Genomic DNA, 25,440 nt, shown 5'->3' on the forward strand with positions numbered 1-25,440 from the left:
GTTGGACAACGTCCCAAATGCCACTGCAAGTTTCTCAATGTCCGTCACTAATAATTCGACCCCCATGCTATGCGCGAAAAAGAAAAGCAAACTATCTTTCTAGACCCCATGTGAGTGAGTATGCCGTCCACAACCCCCGCCCTAGTCTCTCTCCTAGTACGGTGGATTTCAGAATGTTGAATCGGTCTTTCTCCCACTATCCCTTTAACCTCCTACCGCTGAGTCCTGCAATCCTGATGGGTAACCACCCCTGGCAAGGTAACCCCAAACAAACAGGAACCTGTCCAGTTCCTTGGTAGGACCGTCTAGGCCGTTTCCCCCAAACCCAGTACACCCCCCTAGGGTGCAAGTTCCATCTACCACATTTCGGAGCAGTACAAAGCCTAGTATGCAGACACTGGCTGTGCCCCACATTCCCTGCTCCTCTCTCTCTCTGTAGACAAAACAACCCTGGGTTTTCTGCGGAAGAGAAACTGGTGAACTGATCTGAGCCCACTTTTGCGGTCCTAACCCCACGTTCTCTGTAGGTCCCTCCAGAGTGGAATCTAACCATCAATCTGAACAATCCCTCTTTCTAATTCAGCGTCTGCTACTTCCCTGGAACAGTTGATGTATCGTAGCATTAAAGTAGAGTTAAAGGGGTGTGCCATTTGAGGCACTCCGCTCGCTTGGGAGTCTGGGATCTGCATACACACAAAACATGGTGACACATTCTTCACTGACGTAGCTACCTCATAAGCCCAATTTCAAAGCAAGGTTTTCCACTGCTGACGGTGTTGGTCTAACCATGGAAAACCACAGGATGATAAGACACAAACCCTTCATGATAGCAACTTGAAACCTAGTCTGTTAGTTCGAAATCGAAGTGTCTTCTCCCCGAGAGATGATCTTTAATTGCTGTGTGTATCTCTGCTGTGAAAGGAAAATTACTCCAGATCCGAGTGTCCCCGACCCAGAAATAAATGACCTTTTTAACAAAATACACGTCCCAATACCCCTGTCTCCGTTTTAATGAGTATATCTCAAGTGCAACCTGGAGTTTTTATTCACAGTATGACAATAACCTACACCCTCCACGTCCTGTCCCTGACCAGCAAGCTGTGAATGGAAGATGTGGTTATTGTGTGGTGTGAAAGTTCAAATGTCCCGTCTTGGTCTGTTGACGTCTCCACCCGGAGTAGTGTAGTCCTCCCTGCTGAACTCCAGCACACGTTGATCACCCGTGTCCCAAGTCAACCCGGAAGTCCTTCTCTCCAACTCCACCTGTTAGCACAGAAAAACACAAGAAAACTGCGACAGTATCATGCATTCCACGACTCTGATTGTGATAGCATATCTCTCACTCTCTCTCTCACTCAGACCAGACCTAGAGGTTATGGTTTCACAAAATCCTTATTGTTTCATTATCCTATTTCTAGAAGAGCCCCCCCCCCCCCTACTCCAGACTGTGACCTTCCGGGAAGGTCAGTTTTAAGCCTGCCTGCTGTCTTAACACCCATTCTCCTGTCCCTTTAGCAGCGCTACAGTCATCCGAGCAGTGGGCACAGGTATAGAGCATTACGTCGTAATTCTCTAAATTGTCGTCTTCATCCCGAGTCGACCCCCACCGCTAGACGGATGGTTCTTTAGCTCAAGGACTCTGCTCGAACAACAGCTGCCACAACTGTCCCTAGTTTTGGGGTGCTAAGCCTGGACGCTATTCTACCCGATGTTTTTAAGTCTGGAGTGGTTGGCTCTTCAATTTATCCAATTCAACGAGGGTGTGTTTACTTTGAGGTGTACTCAGTCTAATCTGTGTCTGGTGGCCGCTACCACCTTGCATTGACTAGCTTGGCTCCAGTTGGGTTTCCCTACTACCTTAACTGCTGTGTGGGTGATGAGCCAGATCTGATAAGGCTCCTCCCACTTTGCATCTAATTTCTCTTCTTTGAAAACTCCTTTATCATTACGTACCGGCCTGGGATTAGAGCCTGTCTCCCCTCGGAGATCTCGCTCCATGCTGCCAGCACCTGTTTGTGGGCCCTGGCCACAGCCATGCTCAATTACTCACAGTAACCACTCAACACCTCACTAGTGAGATGAACATCTGCCTGCCACAGATGACCTCGAAAGGGCTAAGGCCCATCTCCTGATTGTGTGTTGCTCGAATGGAGCAAAGCACGAGACTCAAAGCGTCGGGCCAAATCACGCCCTCCTGATGACTTTGTGAGTCTCCCCTTGATGACACGGTTCATTCTTTCAGTCTGAGTCCACTACTCTGAGGATGATAAGAACAGTGAAGTGAATCTGTGTTGCCAGATAAGGGAGCAGCCGTTGTGGTGCAACCAATTTCTGACCTTGTCGCCACACTCGTCTGAGTCCATTTCTGCCCCATTCTCCATCCATGTACACACCTCCCCCCTCTCAGTCTCTACCTGTATCACCTTGTGGTCAGTGACAGTATCAATCTGATACGGGGGTGCAGGTTGGGCTGAGGACAAATGCGCTTGTATGGTTTCTCTGTCACGAGCTGCCTGTTCTGCTGCTTGGTCAACCAGAGTGTTACCTCGACTCAAACTCCATGAGAGTGTCCTTTGACCTTAATCACTGTCACCTGATGGCCTCCATGAGCTCCCTAACCAACTCTCCATTCTTAATGGGCGTCCCTAAATGCTGACAGGAAACCTCTCTGTTTTCCAAAGTTCTCCAAAGTCATGCCATGTGCCTACCGACTGACTACATGGATGTTTGCAGTCTTGCCCTTTAAGTGGAAAGTGATGGGAGACATTTCGCGTAGGTGATTACGCAACACCTGATGCTAGGTGTCTGGGAAGCTGTGTAAACCCAATTGGCGTTCAAGTGAACTGATATTGATCTTCATCAATATTAAAAGCTGTCCCTGGTTGCACCTCTTCTGCAAGAGGGACGCTAAGCCTTGTGTCATGTTGATGACTGAAACCCATTGGTGTTCAGGTTTCAAGGCACTGAAAATGGTGGACCGGTCTCCACCAGGGGCTCTATCTTATCCCCATACTCATTGGCCACTCTGTAGTTCACACAGAGGCGCCATTCACCTGAAGGTTTCAACACAGGCCACACTGGGCTTTTGGAGGCCCTGTAAGTTTCTTCAGAAACCTTCTATCACTTCTGTCTTTTGCCCAGATTGGCAACTCTGCCAAGTCAGGTTTGTTTAACCAACTCCGACTCCATTTAACTTTCCCTTGTGGGAACTGAGGGGATGAATCTATTTGTTAACACCTCAAGGCCCAGTAGGGGTTATCCTACCGGTCCCACACACACAGAGGTCGTGAGAGACACAGATCCCAATTCCCGCAGGAATGGCCTGGTTTTTCTCACCCAAAAATAGGCTCCCCCCCCCATCACCAATGCATGCATGCCTTGCTCTCTCACCATGGTGTCGGTTCCCTCCAGACAGCGATGAGGAGTGACGGTGGCCACCCCCCCCCCCCTCGCATCGAGGAGAAACTCTACATGTTTTGGCTTCCATTCAAGGTGGTTGTTACACCCAGGCCTCCTGGCTTTTGTAACAGAGCGGCCTCGGACGCGGAGCGGCATCAGCTTCTGAATAATGGGGGAGCCGTGTGAGGGTGAAAGCTGTTCTCTGAGCTTCTGCTCCCACAAAGATGACAGCGTTCTTGTCATCCCTAGCTCTGAATGGGATCTGTGGAGCTCTGGCTTTCTCCTCTACTCTCTTGATCTTGGTGGTGATTGCTTTAGTTAGTGTTACCGACCACCGGGTGACTGGCCTGAGCCATGTTCACATCAACTACATCGCATGGATATTTTACACTAGCCGACCAGCATTCTAGATTGTCATCTGCACTGACAGTAACACAGTAGGGGGCGCCAGTTCGAAACAGCTGGTGGGAGTGTTACATCTACAGTACGATACCTCCTCTCTCTCCTGAGCTTGTGAGGAGGGGGCGGAAAACTTGGGCTCCTCCTTTAACCTCTCGTCATTTCTGTCCTCATCTGACGGCATTGTCAGCCCCGCCCCCTGCAGTGGGACGAGCTCACTTTGGTAAGATGAGACAGACCTCCGACCGCCATTGACGGTGTTCTATGTCCTCCTCCGACTCCCCTCCCTAAGCCTACTCTGCTCTCGCTGATAGTCAAGCGACTGGCTGACTGTAGTTTGGCTCTGTGGCTGTGTAAGGGAGGGCTGAGTCGGGAGCGAGAAAGAACGGCTCCAGCACTCCGCTGGAGCAGATAAGGTCTTGGTTCACACAGTATGATTTTATCACAGTGACCTAACCAAACTGCTTCCCTAGACTGTGCATATATACATGTACATCTAGAATCCATGTGCGACAATACACATACATCACAAACCCATCCAAAACCCCGGTCTTTCACGGGGGCCTTCTCAATCCTTAGAAGTGAAATACCCTCCACCGATCTCTCGCGTGGGCGGGCAACCCCAGGGTGATAACCCTGCTGGTCTTCCTTAAGAAAATCTTAAGGGCCTCATACACCTGTACACAGTATTTCATGCGATAGGCACCCCAGGATGTCCAATATCCTGCTGGTCTACTTTAAGGCAATTCCCTGTCTACCACAGGCTGTCCTTAAAGGTTACATATAGAGAAGTGGTCTACTTCACATAACAAAACAATGCACGCACCTTGGCAGATACCTTGGCATTACAAACATAAGACATGTAGCTACATATAGACATATATTTACATCCAGCACTGGTTTTGTTTTACGTGTTGAGAGACTATGTGTGGTATAGTTGAGATTTACTGATTTGTTCTTTATGATCGGGATATCGAACCCACTCACCCAGTTGGGTCTGATTGTCTGTCCGGGGTCGTTCAGGTCACAGCCTGACTGCCAGGCGTCTCCCGTGGCTGCAGCTGTCTGCTTTGGCTGACGACCAGTCTTGGACTTTCTCAGGGTTCGATGTCCGATCCGGGTCACGGCACCAATTGATGAATCTCGTTGTCTTTTATTATTGTCCTTATTTCAGCTCTGCGTTGTGTTTTTTGTTTCCAATAAAAGACGTCCCCAATCTCACACAATACCACACAGTCCATTGTGAATCTCTCCAACACGGGATTTGAGCCTCAGCAAAAGCGGTTTATTCCAGAAGGTTTTACATACAAAAGACGATGGCATGCCTAATGTACAGTTGACCTCTCTGTATGCTGTCTGAACCCAAATCAAAGCATTGGTCTCGTTGCAACGTTCTTATGTGGTTTGAGTGTTCCCCCTCCCTCGTCTCTTCTCCGATAAGACCGTCTCTCTGGTCTCTTCTGTGGCCTTGTTTGGTCAGGTTAACCTACGCTGCCTCGGCGCCCAGGCCTTTATCTCTAACCACAACAATGGTGTTTGGCCCAGAGTTTACCAGCCATGGAATGTCTTTATCTCATAAGTCTATGGAAGAGGGACACTTCTTACCGAAAACTCAAGCCGACAGCCATACTCAGAGGTCAATCATCATAATAAGGAAATAGCTAACAGGATCATATTAAAAGGCATTTCTCTGAAAATCAACAATATTCAACACTACATACTGTATACATGCTTTCCACTCACCAAGCCTATCAGAGATATGAGATTCATGCAGCATTGGACAGATGAAACAGTGTCTCTTAAGACTGAGTCCTTGGAAGCCAGTGGTCCAGATGTATTGTATCCCTCCTTGGTTATTAAAGCAATGTTCCGGGGACAGGAGTTCAAAAGTGATCTGATCAGATTTTGCGTATCGGATTGGATTAAATCAAACAAATGGGTGGTTCAAAAGCAAATAACAGGATTGGGAATCCGATCAGATCAGGTAATCGAATCCTAGCTTTCATCTGGATGAAATATTCAAAATGCGTAGTTCAAAACGCTAAAATAGAATTGGGATCATATTGATCAAAAATATGAGGTTGACCTTCATCCCAGTAGATGGGTGGATTTATGGTGCGTTCATTTATAACTGGGAGGTGGAAAATTGCGACTTGCTACTAGGAATTATTAAATAAAACACTGCATGAACTCGCACTTCCTAGTCGCAAATTCGGATGTTTCTCAGCCCCCAGTTGCTCGAATGCACTAGATATAACTAGGTAACTGTGATATAATGGTATATAGATATAACTAGATAACTGTGATATAATGGTATATAGATATAACTAGGTAACTGTGATATAATGGTATATAGATATAACTAGGTAACTGTGATATAATGGTATATAGATATAACTAGGTAACTGTGATATAATGGTATATAGATATAACTAGGTAACTGTGATATAATGGTATATAGATATAACTAGGTAACTGTGATATAATGGTATATAGCTCGAATGCACACAGGTCGGAGGTAGGTATTTTGCCACTTGCGACCACAAACGAACGCACCATAGAGTACAACTAGAAACGGTGCTATAAATTGTAAAAAGAAAGGCATAATGAAAATTATGCAATATATACAGAATAGAGTGTGGTGAGTGTATGTACTGTACAGTGTGTGTGCAGAGTGTGGTGTGATAGATGAGCGATGTCGTATTGTGTATATATACACAATGTGTGCAATGTGTGTGTCGTTGCACACATTTGGTATTGCTGTATTCATTAGCTCAAGTGCTGTATATATGTATCAGTCCAAACAGTGGCTGTTTCAATTTCCCCCATTGACAGTGAATGGGGCAAATTTTTCAAGTGTCAATATTTGCTAAATATGTATTTATATTTTTAATATTTTTATGTGTTGTAACTAAATATTGTTAATATGTCTTAATGTGCAATTTCAGCTCAGTGTAGAGAAATGCACCGATACTAATGGTGCGTTCAAGACAACTCCCAAGTTGGGAATCCCGACCCCCGACGTCATTGCATTCATGACAACACACATACATACCCTTACCTTGTCCTCTGCTTTGTGTGTGTGTGTGTGTGTGTGTGTGTGTGTGTGTGTGTGTGTGTACAGATTCCCGTCCTGTCACTTTGGGAAGCTGTATGGTCTGATCATGGCCCTGTCAGCGGTGGTGTCTCTCCTGCAGTACGCCTGCTTCTCCCTGGTCAAGGACGTGCTGGGAGGAGAGCCCCTCTATGTGAGCGCTGGGAGGAGAGCCCCTCTATGTGAGCGCTGGGAGGAGAGCCCCTCTATGTGAGCGCTGGGAGGAGAGCCCCTCTATGTGAGCGCTGAAGCTCTCATCTCAGCCACCTGCTGCACTGTAGCTCACCGCTGGACATGACTAGGAGATAGCATTACTCAGCACTATCATCACATCCACCTGCTGCACTGTAGCTCACCGCTGGACATGACTAGGAGATAGCATTACTCAAGTCCAGTTACCTCAAACCAGGTTCAGAAAGATCTTCAGTTTTAGAACTTTTGTCATTCCAGATAAGGGGTTACAAAATAATTTAATTTAGGAATTAAAAACATTTAATTCCTAAACTGTGTAAACCCCTCCTGGCTGTGGCGTCTGAACCCGGCGTTAGTAAAAACATGTCATATGTAAAGTTGTTAAGGTATTTCTCTCATGTTCTCATCATCTAATCCCCCACCCTCTCATCTCTCTCCTTTTATCTTTCACTTGACCCGCCACCCTCATTCTCTCCCCTCATTTCCTCTCTCTCTCTCTCTCTCTCTCTCTGTGTCTCTCTCTCTCTTTCTTTCTCTCTCTGTCTCTCTGTGTCTCTCTCTCTGTGTCTCTCTCTCTCTCTCTCTCTCTGTGTCTCTCTCAAGGGCGTAGGTTTGCGTATGGACGGTCGGGACATGTCCCTACCAACATTTTGGGAGGCCCAAATTGTCCCTACCAACTTTTAAGCAACCTTGTTCACATTATCTTTGGAGTGCACTTATATTAGATCATTTAGATTGCCTTCCCATAGTTTGGAAGGACAGAATTAGCCGTACCATTTTGAGTGAGTTAGTTTGCATTATGTTCGGAGTTACATTAGACCGTTAATCTACCCCTTTCCTCCACCGTGAATGTGCCATCCCAGTATTTTTTTTAAACTCATGTTTGATTGGCTCATTTGGCTGAGATAGATTGTTGCATTTTCGCTGGATCTGAAGACCAACAGCCTTACAGACAGACGCTGACAGCAAGCCATACTGTACAGTTGTGATTCTGACAGCCGTTTAGGTACAACCACCACAATGTCGCCTCCCCCTCCGAAGAGGATGAGGGATATCAGGAGCTTTTGCTCCGCAACTGTAAGTAACATTAGCGTTAGCTAGGTTAGCTCCCTCCTAAGCACTTATTGTATTGTTTTTATTGTATTGCACTGTACTTTAGATTGCTATTCTTGCACTTTGCCTTCAGCACTAGATTATGCTCTAGTCACTTGTTTTAGAAAGAAGATGCACTTGTGAGTTCTGGCAAGTAGTAGTACATTGGCTTTTCCTACATTAAATACAATTATTGTTAGTCGCTTTGTTTAAAGGCGTCTGCTAAATGACTGACTGTAATGTAGCTAGTTACTGGTAAACTAAGTAGCTAAAGTTTGGCATTAGCCACATGAAAACCAGCTAGGTTGGTGCTAGCTAACGTTACCTAAACTAACATCACTTGTCTTTCCATTGTGGGAAATTATCAACTAGTGATATAAGCTGGCTAGCTAGCGAACTGTTAAGATGGCTTCTATCATCCTGTAACATTAGGATTGCAGCAGCCATTACATTATCATACATTAGCTGCCCTTCAGAGATTTAATTGAATGGGACATCACGCGCTGACAACTAACGACTGTTAGTGTCGGCATACTAGCCGATGGGCTATTAGCTAGCTATAGCTTTGTCAAACTGTGCTAAACGTGATGCTAATTTCACTATATTAAATTCCCATTAACTTATGCTAAAAAACATCAGTGATATTAAAGTCGTAAGTTTTGATTAAAAAAATAAATACATTGTTTTAGCCTGACGGGTTCTTGTTACAATTATACGGGAAACTGAATACTCATAAGGTAACGTTATCTAGAGGTTAGCCAGCCCGTGAGAGCCGTTAACGTTACTTTTATGAGGACTCAGGTCTGTTTTTCTTTATACAAGCCCGTCCCTGTGTACAGTTATTAGCTAACGTATACTTGCTAACTGGAATCTCATAATTTTCCTCTCACTATATTGGCCGGAGGGTGTTTTAAATAAAGTAGTGTATGTTGAAGTACATGGGATTTATTTTTTCTAACTATGGTATCAAATTGGGTATCCAGGATTGTGTTGTTTCTAAATTAGTATTGCCTACTAAATGTCTGGTATTTTGTGACTCCCCTAATGGACAGATATATCAATTTATGAGTTGTATGTCAGTCTAAAAATCCCATGAAAATCTACATTTATATCAAATCATTTTTATATATGAAACGGCAGCAGTCGAGAGAGAGAGTGGAAGTACGCAGCAGCAACTGAGAGAGAAAGAGAGTGGAGGGATGCAGCAGCAAAAGTCGAGAGAGTGCAGCAGCAGCAGGCAGGATGTGATACACTAAGAAGATTGTATTAGTATTATTCAATTTCATAAATATATGCATATTTAAGAGGTTTAACCTCTCGTCCCCAGCAAAAATTGTGTATGCAGCCTACACTGTTATATGGTCCCTACCAATGTTGAAACCAAACCTACGCCCTTGGTCTCTCTCTGTGTCTCTCTCTCTCTCTCTCTCTTTCTTTCTCTCTCTCTGTCTCTCTCTCTTTCTTTCTCTCTCTGTCTCTCTGTGTCTCTCTCTCTGTCTCTCTCTCTCTCTCTCTCTGTCTCTCTCTCTGTCTCTCTCTCTCTCTCTTTCTCTCTCTCTGTCTCTCTCTCTGTCTCTCTCTGTCTCTCTCTGTGTCTCTCTCTCTCTGTCTCTCTGTGTCTCTCTCTCTCTCTCTCTCTCTCTCTCTCTGTGCAGGTGAACATCGCCCTGACCCTGCTCTCCCTGACAGCCTTCATCCACCCCCTCTCCGTCTACCTGCACTGCCGTCGCCTGGCTGCCCAGAGGACCAAAGCACTCACCTCGTCCTAGACCCCCAGACTAGACCCCACATGTCCTCTCAATGCACTGACTCCTCAACACAGGGACAACACATGATCCACATCTCCAGCCCCTACAACCTGCTGCTTCCTTCTTCATGTCCTCTCAATGCACTGTGCACATTGGCTTCGTATGCAGTTCACTTTGTTAAAGTCGCACAGAAATGAAAAAAGCATTCTGTCCCATTTTGGTTCACATAATTAGTCATAGTGTTCACCTATTCAACGATGTATACCAAAAAAAAATACAATATTCTACTTTTGTTGTAATCTTAAACGTAAACTTTCTGGAAAACGGTAGGTCACGTGCAATTATGACACCAGGTACCTTAGATTTTAGGCCAATAATCTCACGACATCCACCCTGTCAATCAAAACATCAACAACTCTGCAGCCTCAAGTGTTGAATATCCCGCCTGCTCGATAACGATCCAATGAAATTCATCTAAACGTATGTCCCGCCTTTGCAGCCCGTTTCAGGCGGAAATACGTCAAAGTACGGAAGCAAGATCTCCAACTTCCCTTTCAGTGTATCTTTAAAGGAGGTCCCTCTTGTTTTTGATGCCTTATTGGGTGAACTCAGATAGGGAGAGAGTTACGGGTGAGAGAGCAGCACCTAGATCCCCCGGTAAGTGAAGATGTGGGATTGCGCAGGGAGTGTTCTGAAGAACGCGCTCCGTCTCTCTCTGTCTTGCTCTTATTGCCATATTGTTCTCTCTGAACTATCCATGTACATTTACACTCTTGATGTTCCTAACAAAGTTCTCTATTCATAACCTCAACTGAAAAGGTTCAGCTATTTTAATGTACTTTAGTGTCTCGACCCTCGTATAATAAGCACCTACAACAACTGTCACACCGATGTGCTTTTGTCACAAGATAGCATCACATCGCATACGCTGTACATAACTGTTGCCTTCCTTATTCTTAAGGCCAGTCCAGTCCCTGTCATTGGTTCAGATTACTCACCAATGATGCGAAAGTGAGCGGTCAATGGAGCAGTGCAGGTCTGCCACCTACTGGCCTTATTGTGTATTACACCCTGCACCATGGTGGTGTCTGTGACGTCCCCCAGAGCAGCTTGCTAGAATGGAGCTCTATGCATTCAGGCACAACCCAGGTCTACACATGAATGGTAAAAAACGAACACATTTATGACAATAATATATCTAATGGGAATATATACAGTTTCTATTGAAACTATGAATGATGAAAGGGATTGCTTCACAGTTCTGTAATATTGTTACATAGTACTGCAGAGACTGTAGCCTGACATTGAGCTTTGTGTAGGCTACGGTATGTGAGTCACGAGTGCCGTTCTCCACTGCTGTTTTTATACGCAGTTTTTGATTTACCTTGTATTTTGCTTTTACCCTGTGTTTAGGGGAAAATGTACAATTTTATTAACAATTAGTGCCCATGGTAAATTACAGTAGCATATCAAAATCTTCCAAGCACTAACAGCATTATTTCAAAACGATGTTCAGTGGGGGTTGGAACAGTGAGGGGGGGGGGGGGGGGGGGCACGGTTCCTGGAGTAAAAGTGGATTTCGAAAGTCTAGTGAAGACGTGTCCCCTTCACATTTCAAAATCCAGGTTTTGATCTTTCAAATTATATTCGGCATTGTTCTCCAAAGTTACCAGTAATGAGCATTTAAATGCTTTATTAAGATTTTTTTTATTCTGGGGAGCATACCCCCGAACTCCCGTATCATTTCAGTGTCCCTCCCAGGTTCAGAAGAAGACGTTCCACAGGGGCCTCTGCTGTCCGGGGCCCACCTACCTATTATGTGATATGTACATGTGCCACTGACTGTTTGAAAATACAAATCATAAAAAATAGACGTTTGAATGAGCTTTGTTCATGTTTCATTGGAAAGAGGCTCTACCCAAACAAATGTATTACAGTATATTAGGCCGCACCCTACACCCAAAGACATGCTTTGACAAAGGCTTGAAACGTGTCAGTGTAATTTATGGGCAACAATACATCGTGAGACGGAATCAAAACGGTCTTTGATCCTCATCGTGCTGCTCAGCACAAGACAGCGGTTCTTTGGATACCTAATGTAAATAAAAAGGAGCGCTTATGTCCCCTGCTTAACGTGTTAACACAATGATTTGATATGTCCATTCTAGTCATGTTGTAGTCAAAGAGCTCAGTGTTTTGACAAATTGAGCTCAGTGTTTTGACAATGCAATAACTGAAAACAGTCATTAATAAAATATTTCAATCACAGATCAGAAGCTTCTCTTTTTCATAATTGTACAGTATTTTCTAAAGTATTACTAGAAATGTGTTCAATGGTCTATCAAGTTATTTGAAAACAATGGAACATTGACTTTATTATAATTATGTAGGCTACTGTTTGTACCTTATTATATTAGGTTGAGTTTAATATCAATCAATCAAAGCTTTATTTGTATAGCGCATTTCATACCCAGAGGCAACACAATGCGCTTTACAGAGAACAAGGGAGGTGGGCATACAACCCACCCCTACATATTCCAGAGGGAAACAAAAAAACAGTAATCACCCGGGGGCCAGATAAGTGAGCTGTAAAAATGCTTCCCTGACCCCTCTCAACAAGGCGATCAAGCAAGCTCCTGGAGTATGTTTGTCTACCGGCTAAGAACATTTATAAAGCAATAAATAACATAAAATTACATTTACATAAATACATTTACATTACAAATAACATTAAATTACATAAGAGAGGCTAATAACATCATAGGAGAGACATGGCAAACACTGGTGTATGTCTGTGTGTGTGTGAATGTGCCTGGGCCCAGATAGAGGCAGGGGTTGGGGTAGGGTGGGAGTAGGAAAAGGATACGGACCCGGGTTAGGGTGAGGGGAAGGGGATCTGAGCCCAGGACTGGTGTATGTCAGTGTGTGTGTGAGTGTGCCTGGGTCCAGGTAGAGGCAGGGGTCAGGGGTAGAGTGGGGGTAGGAAAAGGATACGGACCCGGGTTAGGGTGAGGAGAAGGGGGGACTAGGTCCAGGCCTAAAGCCGGAAGGTGTGTACGTGTGTGTGTGTTAACTAATTGCTACGACATCCACAGCAGACACAGGGGTATCTATTGGACTCAGGGTGGTCTGCTGGTGACAGTGGGGCATCCACTGGACCTGGTTAGAAGATAGGAGGGAGAGAGAGAGGCACTAGGGAGAGGGAAGGCAGAACAGGGTTAGTAGCACACAGAGCCATAAAAGCAACACAGATATTAAAACAGGCAACCTGGAACAAGCTCCTGGAATATATTTGTCTAACGGCTAAGAACATTTATAGAGCAATAAATTACATTAAATTACATTTTCAGAGCAAGAAAGAAATATAATGTTGTTGGTCTTATTGCCTTTTTAAATGTTGTTTGTATGTGTATTTGATTGATTGATTGGTTGATTGATTGATTGATTGAAAAGAAAGAACTGTCGAGCTCAGCAACACTAAAAGACCCAGAAAAACCACAGAAAACAACTGTGGTGGATGACAGAAGAATTATTTCCCTGGTGAAGAAAGACCCCTTCACAACAGCTGGCCAGATCAAGAGCACTCCCCAGGAGTTATGGACCTAGCTGTATGTCTATTTAGATTTTGTTGTATAGTTTACAAGAGTAAGGCAGTAGAGGAGGGTGGAGACTGCTAGTCACTGTCTTGTAAGCATAACATTGAGTGAATTATGCTGTATTGCATTGTACTTATACAATTTACAGTAGTAGGCCTACCCTGCAGGAGTAGTAACTTGTATCTCTCTTTTCTCACTTTCTCTCACTCTTTGTTTACTTTCCATCTGCCTCAATTTGCCGCTAAAGCTGCTTTCTTCCGCTCTAAAATCCTAACCTCTGCTTCCAATCCTAAAAAACTCTTTGAAACCTTCTCTTCACTACTCCAGCCCCCACCTCCTACTCCCAACTCCTCCCTTCTCCTTGCTCCGGTAGAAAGACTTGCTCCGGTAGAAACACACAGCAGGTCTAGTTTTACCCGATGACGCAGTTGGGAGGCATCAAATATAGTAGTAGGCCTAGTAGAGGGAATGGGTAGTTAAGTAATCTATCTAACTATCTAGCCTATCTATCTATGGGAATCTAGATATATCATACTATTTACTTAGAGTTTTATGAATGAGAGACTGAAAAGAGAATTTTCTGTTAAGCTATTTATTGGAGTTTAGAGCTAAGCTACTCTAGCGTCTCCTGCCAGCGCGTCTGCGTCTGCTAACTCTGCTCCTCTGCGCCCTGCGCCTCCTGCGGACGGGGCGGGAAGCACCTGAACTGCGTCTGCGTCTGCGTGGCATGGTTTAACGTGAATGACGCTCAGGGCGGCGCGGGCCCCTTTTATACCCTTCCTGGACGACGTCACAGGGGTGCTCTGTGACGTCACAATTTACAAAGGCTCGTTTGACAAAAGTACTTGAGAGGCGCTGGTGAGTTGCTCCCTAGACCTGGTCCAGGGCGATATCCTACGGGTAACGCCCTGTTACTCTCAATAAAATTTGCCTATGAAAGCGCTTCATCGGCCCGGTCGTCCGAGTCTACAGACAAAACCGTTTCGTTACTCACCAAAGTATCGTTGGACAGATGAAAGCCTTTTCTCCTAAGTCGCTACAGTTTGTAGTCCCCCACCTTTCAAATAAAAGGCAAATTTGTACACTTAAATGTTTTATATCCACAGCGCATCGACTGTCTTCTTCTACCGGCGAATCGGCGCTCTCCGCTTTGTTTAGCCTACTCACTGCTGCCGCCCATGTCGGGGATGATGCATTACATCTTAAAGTCTCTCAACACCATTTAAGATGTAATGCATCATCCCCGGGTCTAGGACCAGGTCTAATTTGCTCCCATGGTTGCTCCGCAAAAAGCAGTTAGTGTAAATCAGTTGACGGGCACTTAGCTACAGAAGCCATGTCTGACTGAGCGATGCCGTTGTGGTACTGGCACTATTAGCTGCACTTCTTGTGATGAAGGGAAAGCAAAGACAGCGAAGGGAGCACAGGAGAATATGCATGATGGGACTTTGGGTTGAGAGGCTGAGAAAAGTACAGGATTATAATGTTAGCAGCCGCCACAAACACTGACCGCAGTTTTATGGACTAAATTGTGTTTGGAGTGGGCGGATTCAAGGGTTTGGACGCAGGCTACTGGAGCCTATAAGTTATGTGAATAACATTTCAATGCTAACGTCAGCTTATGAAATGGTAGAGCGCTTTAATACCAGAGTAACGACACACATACCGTATCGGTCTGTCCCATGGAGGTACAGTATAGGTCAAGCGGAAAGTTGGTATCGCGCCTCTAGTGGCGGGATATGGGCATTGCATTTGTGACAAATCATTCACTCATGTTCGTATTGTTGTATTACATTACAGTCATTTAGCAGACGCTTTTATCCAAAGCGACTAACAATAATTGCATTTAACGTAGGAAGAGCCAATGTGCTACTACTCACCAGAACTCACAAGTGCATCTTCTTTCTAAAACAAGTGATAAGAGCATAATCTAGTGCTGAAGGCAAAGTGCAAGAATCGCAATCTAAAGTCAAACCTTCTGTGTTCCACGTTAGCCAAACTCTGTCGTTTTCTTTATTATTGGCCCTTCATCTCAATATTAATTTATTGTTTATGTAACATTACCGTTAGCGTAATTTGCATAGGGTGCGTGGGTTTGTAGAACCCACAGGCCCCTACTTAAGTATATTGCGGCGGGAAAAAAGGCAGGTGGGTTGAGTTCAACGATTGAAGCACATGAAAGCAGGGGGGTGTTCCAGAAAGCGGGTTTAGTGCAAATCCTGTGTTCGCTAAGCCTCAAATCTAAACTTTAAACATCATATTGAAGCCCTAACTAAGAAACTGAAATTTACTCTTGGCTTCCTTTACACACTTAAAGCTTGTTTTTCAACATCTTCTCGTAAAAGGTTGGTCTCTGGCTTATTCCTGTTCCAGCTTGATTACGGCGATACCATCGATAGATTTGCCTGTCCACTGTTTTGGCCAAACTTGACCCACTCTACCACGCTGCACTGAGATATATCAAATGCACCCTATAGGACTCATAATTGCACACTGTATAGCCTAACTGGGTGGCCCTCACTTACTATGCGCAGGATGCAGCACTGGTTTATATTATTGTATAAGGCCATTTTAGGCAAGCTCCCTTGGTACATATGTTCTATATATAAAACTATAAGTTTTGTACCAGTTTGTGACTCTCACAACCTCAGATCCAGTGCCTGGATACGGTTCCAGGTACCTGCTGTGCGGACTGAGGCTGGGAAAGGAGCCTTTTTTTTCTGGTCCTTGGTCTTGGAATGACCTTCAGTCAAGCCTCAAACTGATGGCACTTATTCCTTTAGCCAGCTTTAAACTGAAATGATCAGAAGTCCTTACCACCAGCTGCTCATGTAGTAATACACCTTCATTTCTTATTGTTCCCACGTGCTCTACGCCTTTTGTATATTTAGTTGTGTTGTTCTTTGTATTTTATATGTCCTTGTGTCTTTCAATGTGAAACTTTGCTGCCTTCTTGGCCAGGTAAGTACTGTAAAAGAGATTTTATCTCAATGCTTTTTATCTGGTTAAATAAAGGTTAAATAAAAAAAAAAAAGGGAATAAGCCTGGGTTTTCCGTTCCAGGAAGACAGTCGAGAAAGCAGGGCAAGTTGTGTTCGGAATCACTCCCTATTCACTATATAGTGCACTATATAGGGCTTCAGCCATTTTGTTTGTAGTGTCCGAATTCTCCACGGAATTTTCGTTCCCTATATAGTCCACTATTTATTACCCACATTTCACCTTGATTTGCAGGGAACAGTGCATGTACCCTACATTTTCTGTTCGGAATCGCTCCCTTGTTCCCTCACTCCCTATTCCCTATATAGGGATCACCATGTAGTGAACTACCTAGGGAACGGAGAAAATGTAGGGTACATGCACTGTATAGTGCACTATATAGTGAATAGGGAGCGATTCCGAACACAATGTCTCTGTCCCTCCTCGGCCCTGTCATGTCTCTGTCCCTCCAGGGCCCTGTCATGTCTCTGTCCCTCCTCGGCCCTGTCATGTCTCTGTCCCTCCTCGGCCCTGTCATGTCTCTGTCCCTCCTCGGCCCTGTCATGTCTCTGTCCCTCCTCGGCCCTGTCATGTCTCTGTCCCTCCTCGGCCCTGTCATGTCTCTGTCCCTCCAGGGCCCTGTCATGTCTCTGTCCCTCCAGGGCCCTGTCATGTCTCTGTCCCTCCTCGGCCCTGTCATGTCTCTGTCCCTCCTCGGCCCTGTCATGTCTCTGTCCCTCCTCGGCCCTGTCATGTCTCTGTCCCTCCAGGGCCCTGTCATGTCTCTGTCCCTCCTCGGCCCTGTCATGTCTCTGTCCCTCCTCGGCTTCCCTGTCCTGCTCTCGGCCACCATGGCCACCAGCCACCTCTCCTTCAAGTTCGTGTTCAACATGGTGTTCTGAGGCTGTAGACGTTGAAGCAGCCCCTGGCGCAAACATATCAGTAATTTTTTCACATGTTGCAGCATCCGCCTCAAGACTTTTAATCTTTTTAGCTCGTAATTTCTCTGCGCCCCCCTTGCGCTTTGGTTTACTATACTTGTCCTTATCCATCTTTCTCCATCCACTGACTTTTGGCTCTCTAACGGCCCACGCAAATGACACATGAAACTAACAGAGGGAGGGGTGGGGCCTACATATGATTGGGCCAGCCCAGTGTCAGTTTAGAAAATGGACCAATGGGCCGCTGTCCCTGCTCTATGGGCCGTTCGTTAGCCCCCAAATATATTTTTTTTTTTTTAGATCGGCCCACAAGTAGGTCCGGCCCACCGGGCATTTGCCTGGTACACCACATGGCCAGTAATGGGACACATAGGGGATATGAAAAAACATGGTTGTGTTTTGTTCTAACTCGGGTAGGGGTACCTCAAAATCTGAGGGCCCCTCCATCTAGACTATAATACCAGCTTTCATGTCTCAGGAGAGGAGAGGCAATGCCTTAACTTCACCCAACAGTAGCTGTACTCGTGACCTGGTAATCACAAGTACGTTAGCTCAACTCAGCTGTATTTATACCACACATATAGCAACGCAATTAGGGTCACGGTTGGTAGTATAATTGTCATTTTTACTGTATTAACTTGATTATCAACTAGACTATGATGTTCTATTCCTCATTTTCTTATAGGGACACTGGCGCAGGTAGACAATCACTTCAGTACAAGAAACACACACAGAAGCAACCAAGACGGTATACGACTAAAGACAAGAGAAAAAAAAAAGTAAGTGCAACTGATATAGCCTACTGTACAGTAACATTTTATATGTTTTCACAGTCAATTTTGTTTCTGTTAAATGTATACCTTCTCACAGGTTTGTTGGTATGTAAAAGGTCAACGTGGGTTGGGGATGGGGGACACTTCCAAGTGCCACTGTACAGTATCTAGTTCTGAAGGTGTAACATACAGTAGACCTACAGGTCAATATTTCTTGTTTTCTAATAATCCATCATGAAATCATGCAGTAATCAATCAATGATCATGCTACCAAGGTTGTCACAAACATATTGACGAAATAGTCCTCTAAAATGTCTTTGACACTTGTTTTGAGCCTTTATTCAAAAGATGGTCAACTTAATTTCCTGATTCCTGCAGCTCAAAGAGCTGTCTTTGAACAAACAGGAAATGGCGTATTCCCTACACTCTGACTCCCTCTTGTGTCTGAAAAAGAGAGGTGTACATTTGTTGACAAGAAGATGCTCAGCCCTCTGCTTTAACAGAAACGAGATGGTGCTTGAGAGAGCACAGACCTCCGCCAATTAATGCATTTTGTGGCTCTGTGCATGCGCACGTGCGAGTAGTAATGTTTGGTATTGCTGCATTCATTAGGTCGATAGCTTTATATCCAAACTCCTTGTCTCTGTGAAATTCCTACGTCGAGATATGTCCATTTCACCCCCCCAGCATTGACAATGGATGGGGAGAATTTTTCACTCCTGAGCCACATCTGGCAAACTGCTGTGTGTTACAACCTACCAATATTAGAAACATAACGTCATACCTAACTGCAGTCTTAAAGAAACTTAACTTCAATTCAACATCAATTCAATAAAGAAACATAACTTCATACCTAACTGCAGTTTGAATTCATAAAGAAACATAACTTCATACCCAACTGCAGTCGTAATTCATAAAGAAACTTCACATCATACCTACTGTAAAAGCAGTCTTAATTCCTAAAGAATAAAAACCTTAATCCAGCAGCACAATTGTATGAGAAATAGCAATTTTAGCTTTTCCCAGAGATATTGGTGATAAATGAATAGGATTTAATAATTTGTGGCCAGCCATATAATTCTATATACAATATAGATGTAGTCTGATGGTCTGGTGTTCAAGAGCTCCCCCTAGAGGCAGATCCTACACACAGCATTTTTTATGTGGATTACTGTAATATACTATCATAAATACATATACTGTAGATATGGAAACAGTCATAAACTGCATGTGTCAATGTTGTTGACACAGTGATTACAGTTTTTTTGCTTCCCTCTGGAATATGTAGAGAGTTAGGAGGGTGAGGAGGGTGAGGCCGTGTGAGAGGTGAGGAGGGTGAGGCCGTGTGAGAGGTGAGGAGGGTGAGGAGGGTGAGGAGGGTGAGGAGGGTGAGGCCGTGTGAGAGGTGAGGAGGGTGAGGAGGGTGAGGAGGGTGAGGAGGGTGAGGCCGTGTGAGAGGTGAGGAGGGTGAGGAGGGTGAGGCCGTGTGAGAGGTGAGGAGGGTGAGGAGGGTGAGGAGGGTGAGGAGGGTGAGGCCGTGTGAGAGGTGAGGAGGGTGAGGAGGGTGAGGCCGTGTGAGAGGTGAGGAGGGTGAGGAGGGTGAGGAGGGTGAGGAGGGTGAGGCCGTGTGAGAGGTGAGGAGGGTGAGGAGGGTGAGGAGGGTGAGGCCGTGTGAGAGGTGAGGAGGGTGAAGCCGTGTGAGTGGTGAGGAGGGTGAGGAGGGTGAGGAGGGTGAGGAGGGTGAGGCCGTGTGAGTGGTGAGGAGGGTGAGGAGGGTGAGGAGGGTGAGGCCGTGTGAGTGGTGAGGAGGGTGAGGAGGGTGAGGAGGGTGAGGAGGGTGAGTGGTGAGGAGGGTGAGGAGGGTGAGTGGTGAGGAGGGTGAGGAGGGTGAGGCCGTGTGAGTGGTGAGGAGGGTGAGGAGGGTGAGGCCGTGTGAGAGGTGAGGAGGGTGAGGAGGGTGAGGCCGTGTGAGAGGTGAGGAGGGTGAGGAGGGTGAGGCCGTGTGAGGAGGGTGAGGCCGTGTGAGTGGTGAGGAGGGTGAGGAGGGTGAGGAGGGTGAGGAGGGTGAGTGGTGAGGAGGGTGAGGAGGGTGAGGAGGGTGAGTGGTGAGGAGGGTGAGGAGGGTGAGGCCGTGTGAGAGGTGAGGAGGGTGAGGAGGGTGAGGCCGTGTGAGAGGTGAGGAGGGTGAGGAGGGTGAGGAGGGTGAGGAGGGTGAGGCCGTGTGAGAGGTGAGGAGGGTGAGGAGGGTGAGGAGGGTGAGGAGGGTGAGGCCGTGTGAGAGGTGAGGAGGGTGAGGAGGGTGAGGAGGGTGAGACCGTGTGAGAGGTGAGGAGGGTGAGGAGGGTGAGTGGTGAGGAGGGTGAGGAGGGTGAGGCCGTGTGAGAGGTGAGGAGGGTGAGGAGGGTGAGGAGGGTGAGGCCGTGTGAGTGGTGAGGAGGGTGAGGAGGGTGAGGAGGGTGAGGCCGTGTGAGAGGTGAGGAGGGTGAGGAGGGTGAGGAGGGTGAGGAGGGTGAGGCCGTGTGAGAGGTGAGGAGGGTGAGGAGGGTGAGGAGGGTGAGGAGGGTGAGGCCGTGTGAGTGGTGAGGAGGGTGAGGAGGGTGAGGAGGGTGAGGCCGTGTGAGAGGTGAGGAGGGTGAGGAGGGTGAGGAGGGTGAGGCCGTGTGAGTGGTGAGGAGGGTGAGGAGGGTGAGGAGGGTGAGGCCGTGTGAGTGGTGAGGAGGGTAAGGAGGGTGAGGAGGGTGAGGCCGTGTGAGTGGTGAGGAGGGTGAGGAGGGTGAGGAGGGTGAGGAGGGTGAGGCCGTGTGAGAGGTGAGGAGGGTGAGGCCGTGTGAGAGGTGAGGAGGGTGAGGCCGTGTGAGAGGTGAGGAGTTTTTGAGCACTTGAGTATTTCTCCCGATTGCACTGTACAACATATTTGAGGGGTTATTTTGCAATATCAGATATATTCATTGTTGGTGTCAATTTGTCATGTTCAAATGGTGTCAATTTGTTTCTCGGGTTTCACCTTTATGCCATTCTCCAACATTCTCCCGTCAAGTTTGGTTTTTATAAATGCCCAGCAGGTTTGCACAGGAAGGCGTGTTTGTGTGCATTGTTATTGTTGTATTATTGTGTTTGTCTGATGATGCAGGCTCTGATGTGTCAGGAGAAGGGTGTGTGCGTTTCTTTTCAGCGTGCTTCTCTGACAAAGTGCTGCGTGTTTGTGCTTCCATATATCCTGGTGCCCGTGCAAATAGCCTACAACAAGACATGTTAACTGTTAGTGTACCAAATACATTCACTTGATGGACAACAGTGGTTATATGTTTGAATTTTTAGATAAATAAAACATTTTATTCATGTCTTCTGCATGGCTCTGGGTGTGTGAGTCACAGGCAGACAGGTGACAGGCTGTTACTGTCCTTTGTCCAAGATGATGGCCCATTGTGACAGATCATGGGGTGTGGTCTGGGTAATGAATATTCTGATTGGCTGCTAATTAGCCTGCTAAATTTGGGAACTGTTGTGACTAAACTTTTTTTTTTTGAGCTATTTAGATCTAGGATGTTCTAAATATTTTTCACATCATTGCATAACCAAGACTTTGATGAACAACTTTCATTTTGACAAAACAATTCATCACTATCATTTAGGGGGTGTTTTAACAACATTTGTGAGGGCAGAAAAAAATAGTCTTTATAACTTTTGTGTTTGTAGATCTATTTATAAGCTGAATGGTAGTGACCAATCTATTGATGGCAAATGTAGCTGCGATTGTCCTTCAACTTAAAATATAAATCACTTCGGAGTAAGTGTGCGTTAAGTTGAGGAAATTTAAATTAAGTGTAGTCCAGTTTAAAAATGCATTCAAGGCAAGGCAAGTTTATTTGTATAACACATTTCAGCCACAGGGCAATTCAAGGTGCTTTACATGAGACATTAAAAGCATTAAAACAAAAAGCAAGACATTATAGACATTTAAAACAAAAGGCAGGACAAATTAAAAGCATTAAAACAAAAAGCAAGTCATTATAGACATTTAAAACAAAAAGCAGGACAAATAGAATACAGGAATAAAAGTTACAGTGCAGTATACTGATAAACATATTAAAACACATTAAAGAATTCATTTGCGCCATACTTTACAAATTTGACAAGGTACACACAAACGGCTGATGTGACTGTGAAGGACACTTGTTGTGTGTTTAAAGGACTATGCTCGTTTTTGACAACCTGGACCTTATTTACGACATATTATAAGAAGTTTGACTCACCCAGATCACTTTTGTGTTGTTCGGAGGCCGGTAGAAGAAATTTAAAATCCAGCGCGAGCCAGTATATCCATGTAATGGCGGCGCACGGGGCAAAGGGAATGCAGTTTCTAAAAATCCATTTTCGGCCGCTAAACGGTTGTTTTCATCAATCACATTGCATGAATCGACAGTTGATATTCCTCTACGCGAGCCATTCTTTCGGTTTTCAAATACGTGGTCTGTAGCCACTGTAATATGATCTTTACACTGGCTATGCTCCCTCACATTCTCTGCGCTACGATCGGATTGTTGCTGACGAATGACGACGACAATATTCTCGGCACCAACTACGATCGTAGCGCAGAAAATGTGAGCCGGAGAATAGCAGGCTGCGCGCTGGCCTGTGCGCATGCGTGCTGGAGCAAGTGGGGGAGAGGCTTGTAAAGATCATTACAGTGGCTACAGACCACGTATTTGAAAACCAACCGAAAGAATGGCTCGCGTAGAGGAATATCAACTGTCGATTCATGCAATGTGATTGATGAAAACAACCGTTTAGCGGCCGAAAATGGATTTTGAGAAGCTGCATTCCCTATGCCCCGTGCGCCGCCATTACATGGATATACTGGCTCGCGCTGGATTTTAAATTTCTTCTACCGGCCTCCGAACAACACAAAAGTGATCTGGGTGAGTCAAACTTCTTATAATATGTCGTAAATAAGGTCCAGGTTGTCAAAAACAAGCATAGTCCTTTAACTGGACTGTGTGTTTAACTGAACTGTGTGTTTAACTGGACTGTGTGTTTAACTGGACTGTGTGTTTAACTGGACTGTGTGTTTAACTGGACTGTGTGTTTAACTGGACTGTGTGTTCCTCCGTGCAGGTCAGCGGGCGTCTGGCCATCTTCTACGCATCCGTCTACGCTCACTATGTGGACAAAGGAGACCCGGCGATGGCCGTCACGCTGACCATCTTCCACAATACGGTGAACGCACGCACACACACACACACTCACGCGCACGCATTCACTCGCTCGCTCGCACGCACACACACACTCGCACACCCACGCACACACACGCACGCACTCACACACACACACGCACTCACGCACGCACTCGCACACTCGCACGCACGCACTCACGCACGCACTCTCACGCACGCACTCTCACGCACTCACACACACACACACACACACACACACACACACACACACACACTCGCACGCACTCACTCACGCAAGCACTCACTCACTGCCTGACATCTTCTGCCTCTCGTGTGCTCTCTCTCTCTCTCTCTCTCTTTCTCTCTCTCTCTCTCTCTCTCTCTCTCTCTCTTTCTCTCTCTCTCTTTCTCTCTCTCTTTCGCTCTCTTTTTCTCTCTCTTTCTCTCTATTTCTCTCTCTTTCTCTCTCTCTCTCTGTCTATCTCTCTCTCTTTCTCTCTCTCTCTTGCTCTCTCTCTCTATTTCTCTCTCTCTCTTTATCTCTCTCTTTATCTCTCTGTCTCTTGTCTTATAGCTGCGGTGCTGTGGACTGGTGGGTGCGTTGGACATCCTGGTGAAAAAGACGTGTCCTAACCATAGCTTTCTGGAGACCTTCACCATGCCTGTGAGTATACTAATATGACCTCACTATACCTGTGAGTATACTAATATGACCTCACTATACCTGTGAGTATACTAATATGACCTCACTATACCTGTGAGTATACTAATATGACCTCACTATACCTGTGAGTATAATAATATACTAATATGACCTCACTATACCTGTGAGTATACTAATATGAACTCTCTTCACTATACCTACGTAGGCCTAGTCCTAAACTATAAGAATCTCCGTTTACTAGTCGATACATTTTTACAATGATTAGGCTAGACGTTTTTTTTATTTTTTTTATCTCAGTCGACGGTTGAATATTTATTTGACAGCTCTTGGAAAGCCCCATGGAACATAGGCCTAATAAAATGAAAAAACCTTAGTGACCGCGGTAGATGCGGTGCGCGACAGTCCTAGCTTTAACAGTGTATTTTGACAGATAGGCCTACAGATGTGTATCCTGATCGCATCGTGTTCGCCTAGTCAACAGGATCAATTGTTCCTTGGCATGAGTGAATAAGAATCTTTAATTCATCTTGGTAAGGATGGACTCGCTGACATTGAACCCCCTGTCTGGGAGCTACTCTTCTAGTTTGCACTTTATGCGGTGTTTTGATTCCCCTGTGGAATGCTGCACGAGCTCTCGCTGCCACTATGACGCCTAATTGACGTCATGTAAGAAACGTCTATAAAAGTTTATTCCCGAGAGATTCATGTCATTCTGGATTCGTGATTAATAGCTAATGGTTACATTCAGTTATTTATCGATGACTACACCGTTCAACCAGCCACCGTTGTGCGGCGCTGCTTTGGCTGACCTGGGGCCTGTTGTTGGTGCTGGTCTGGGTACAGCCATCATCACCGGCCAGTACCTCTACCGACGTTACAGTGAGTAGCCTAGTCAATACTTGCCCACTACTAGCCTACTGATGATGGTAAAGTGAGGCGTCTGCACAATTAATGCATCTCTGTCGATATGTAGACATCTACTATACTGATCCCTTGAGCTATTGAGCTGCAGGTGTTCGTCAATAACACACGAGGGAGTAGCCTAGGCCTTTATTGTGGTGATTGGCACGGCTGTGCTGGGGCACGTGCACGACGCGAACCCAATGTAAGCTCAAGGGATAGATAGATAGATGGATGTGTGTGCGTGTGTGTGTGTGTGTGCGTGCGTGTGTGTTCTTGTTCAGATACCGGCAGTGGCCCACAGCATCAGGCCCCTTACCTCAGCGCTGTCCCACATGCTCCTCCCCCTCCCTCTACCATCAGTCGCCAGCGGCTCACCGTTGACCAGCTCCTCTTCATTAAGGTGCTGGGCGAGGGAGGCTTTGGCACGGTAAGATAAGCACTACAACACTGTCCTCTCTCACTGCCAACACAAGCCACTCTCCAAGAC

At 45.7% G+C, this 25,440-nt stretch overlaps 1 protein-coding gene across 1 annotated transcript in view; it reads left to right on the top strand.

Moving 5' to 3' along the window:
* The window catches only part of LOC311325900 (equilibrative nucleobase transporter 1-like), a gene marked incomplete at its 5' end in the record, with an annotated part of 16,283 nt that extends 6,296 nt beyond the window's left edge, over window positions 1-9,987 (top strand). Inside the window, 2 exons of the mRNA XM_084458718.1 lie at window positions 6,923-7,046; window positions 9,832-9,987. Coding sequence (XP_084314844.1) covers window positions 6,923-7,046; window positions 9,832-9,945 — 238 coding nt within the window. The 3' untranslated portion in view covers window positions 9,946-9,987. The remainder of the gene's footprint in view (window positions 1-6,922; window positions 7,047-9,831) is intronic.
* Window positions 9,988-25,440: the final 15,453 nt, after the last annotated feature.

Source organism: Borostomias antarcticus (genome assembly GCF_949987555.1).
Source record: "Borostomias antarcticus genome assembly, chromosome: 25".
Classification (NCBI taxonomy): domain Eukaryota; kingdom Metazoa; phylum Chordata; class Actinopteri; order Stomiiformes; family Stomiidae; genus Borostomias; species Borostomias antarcticus.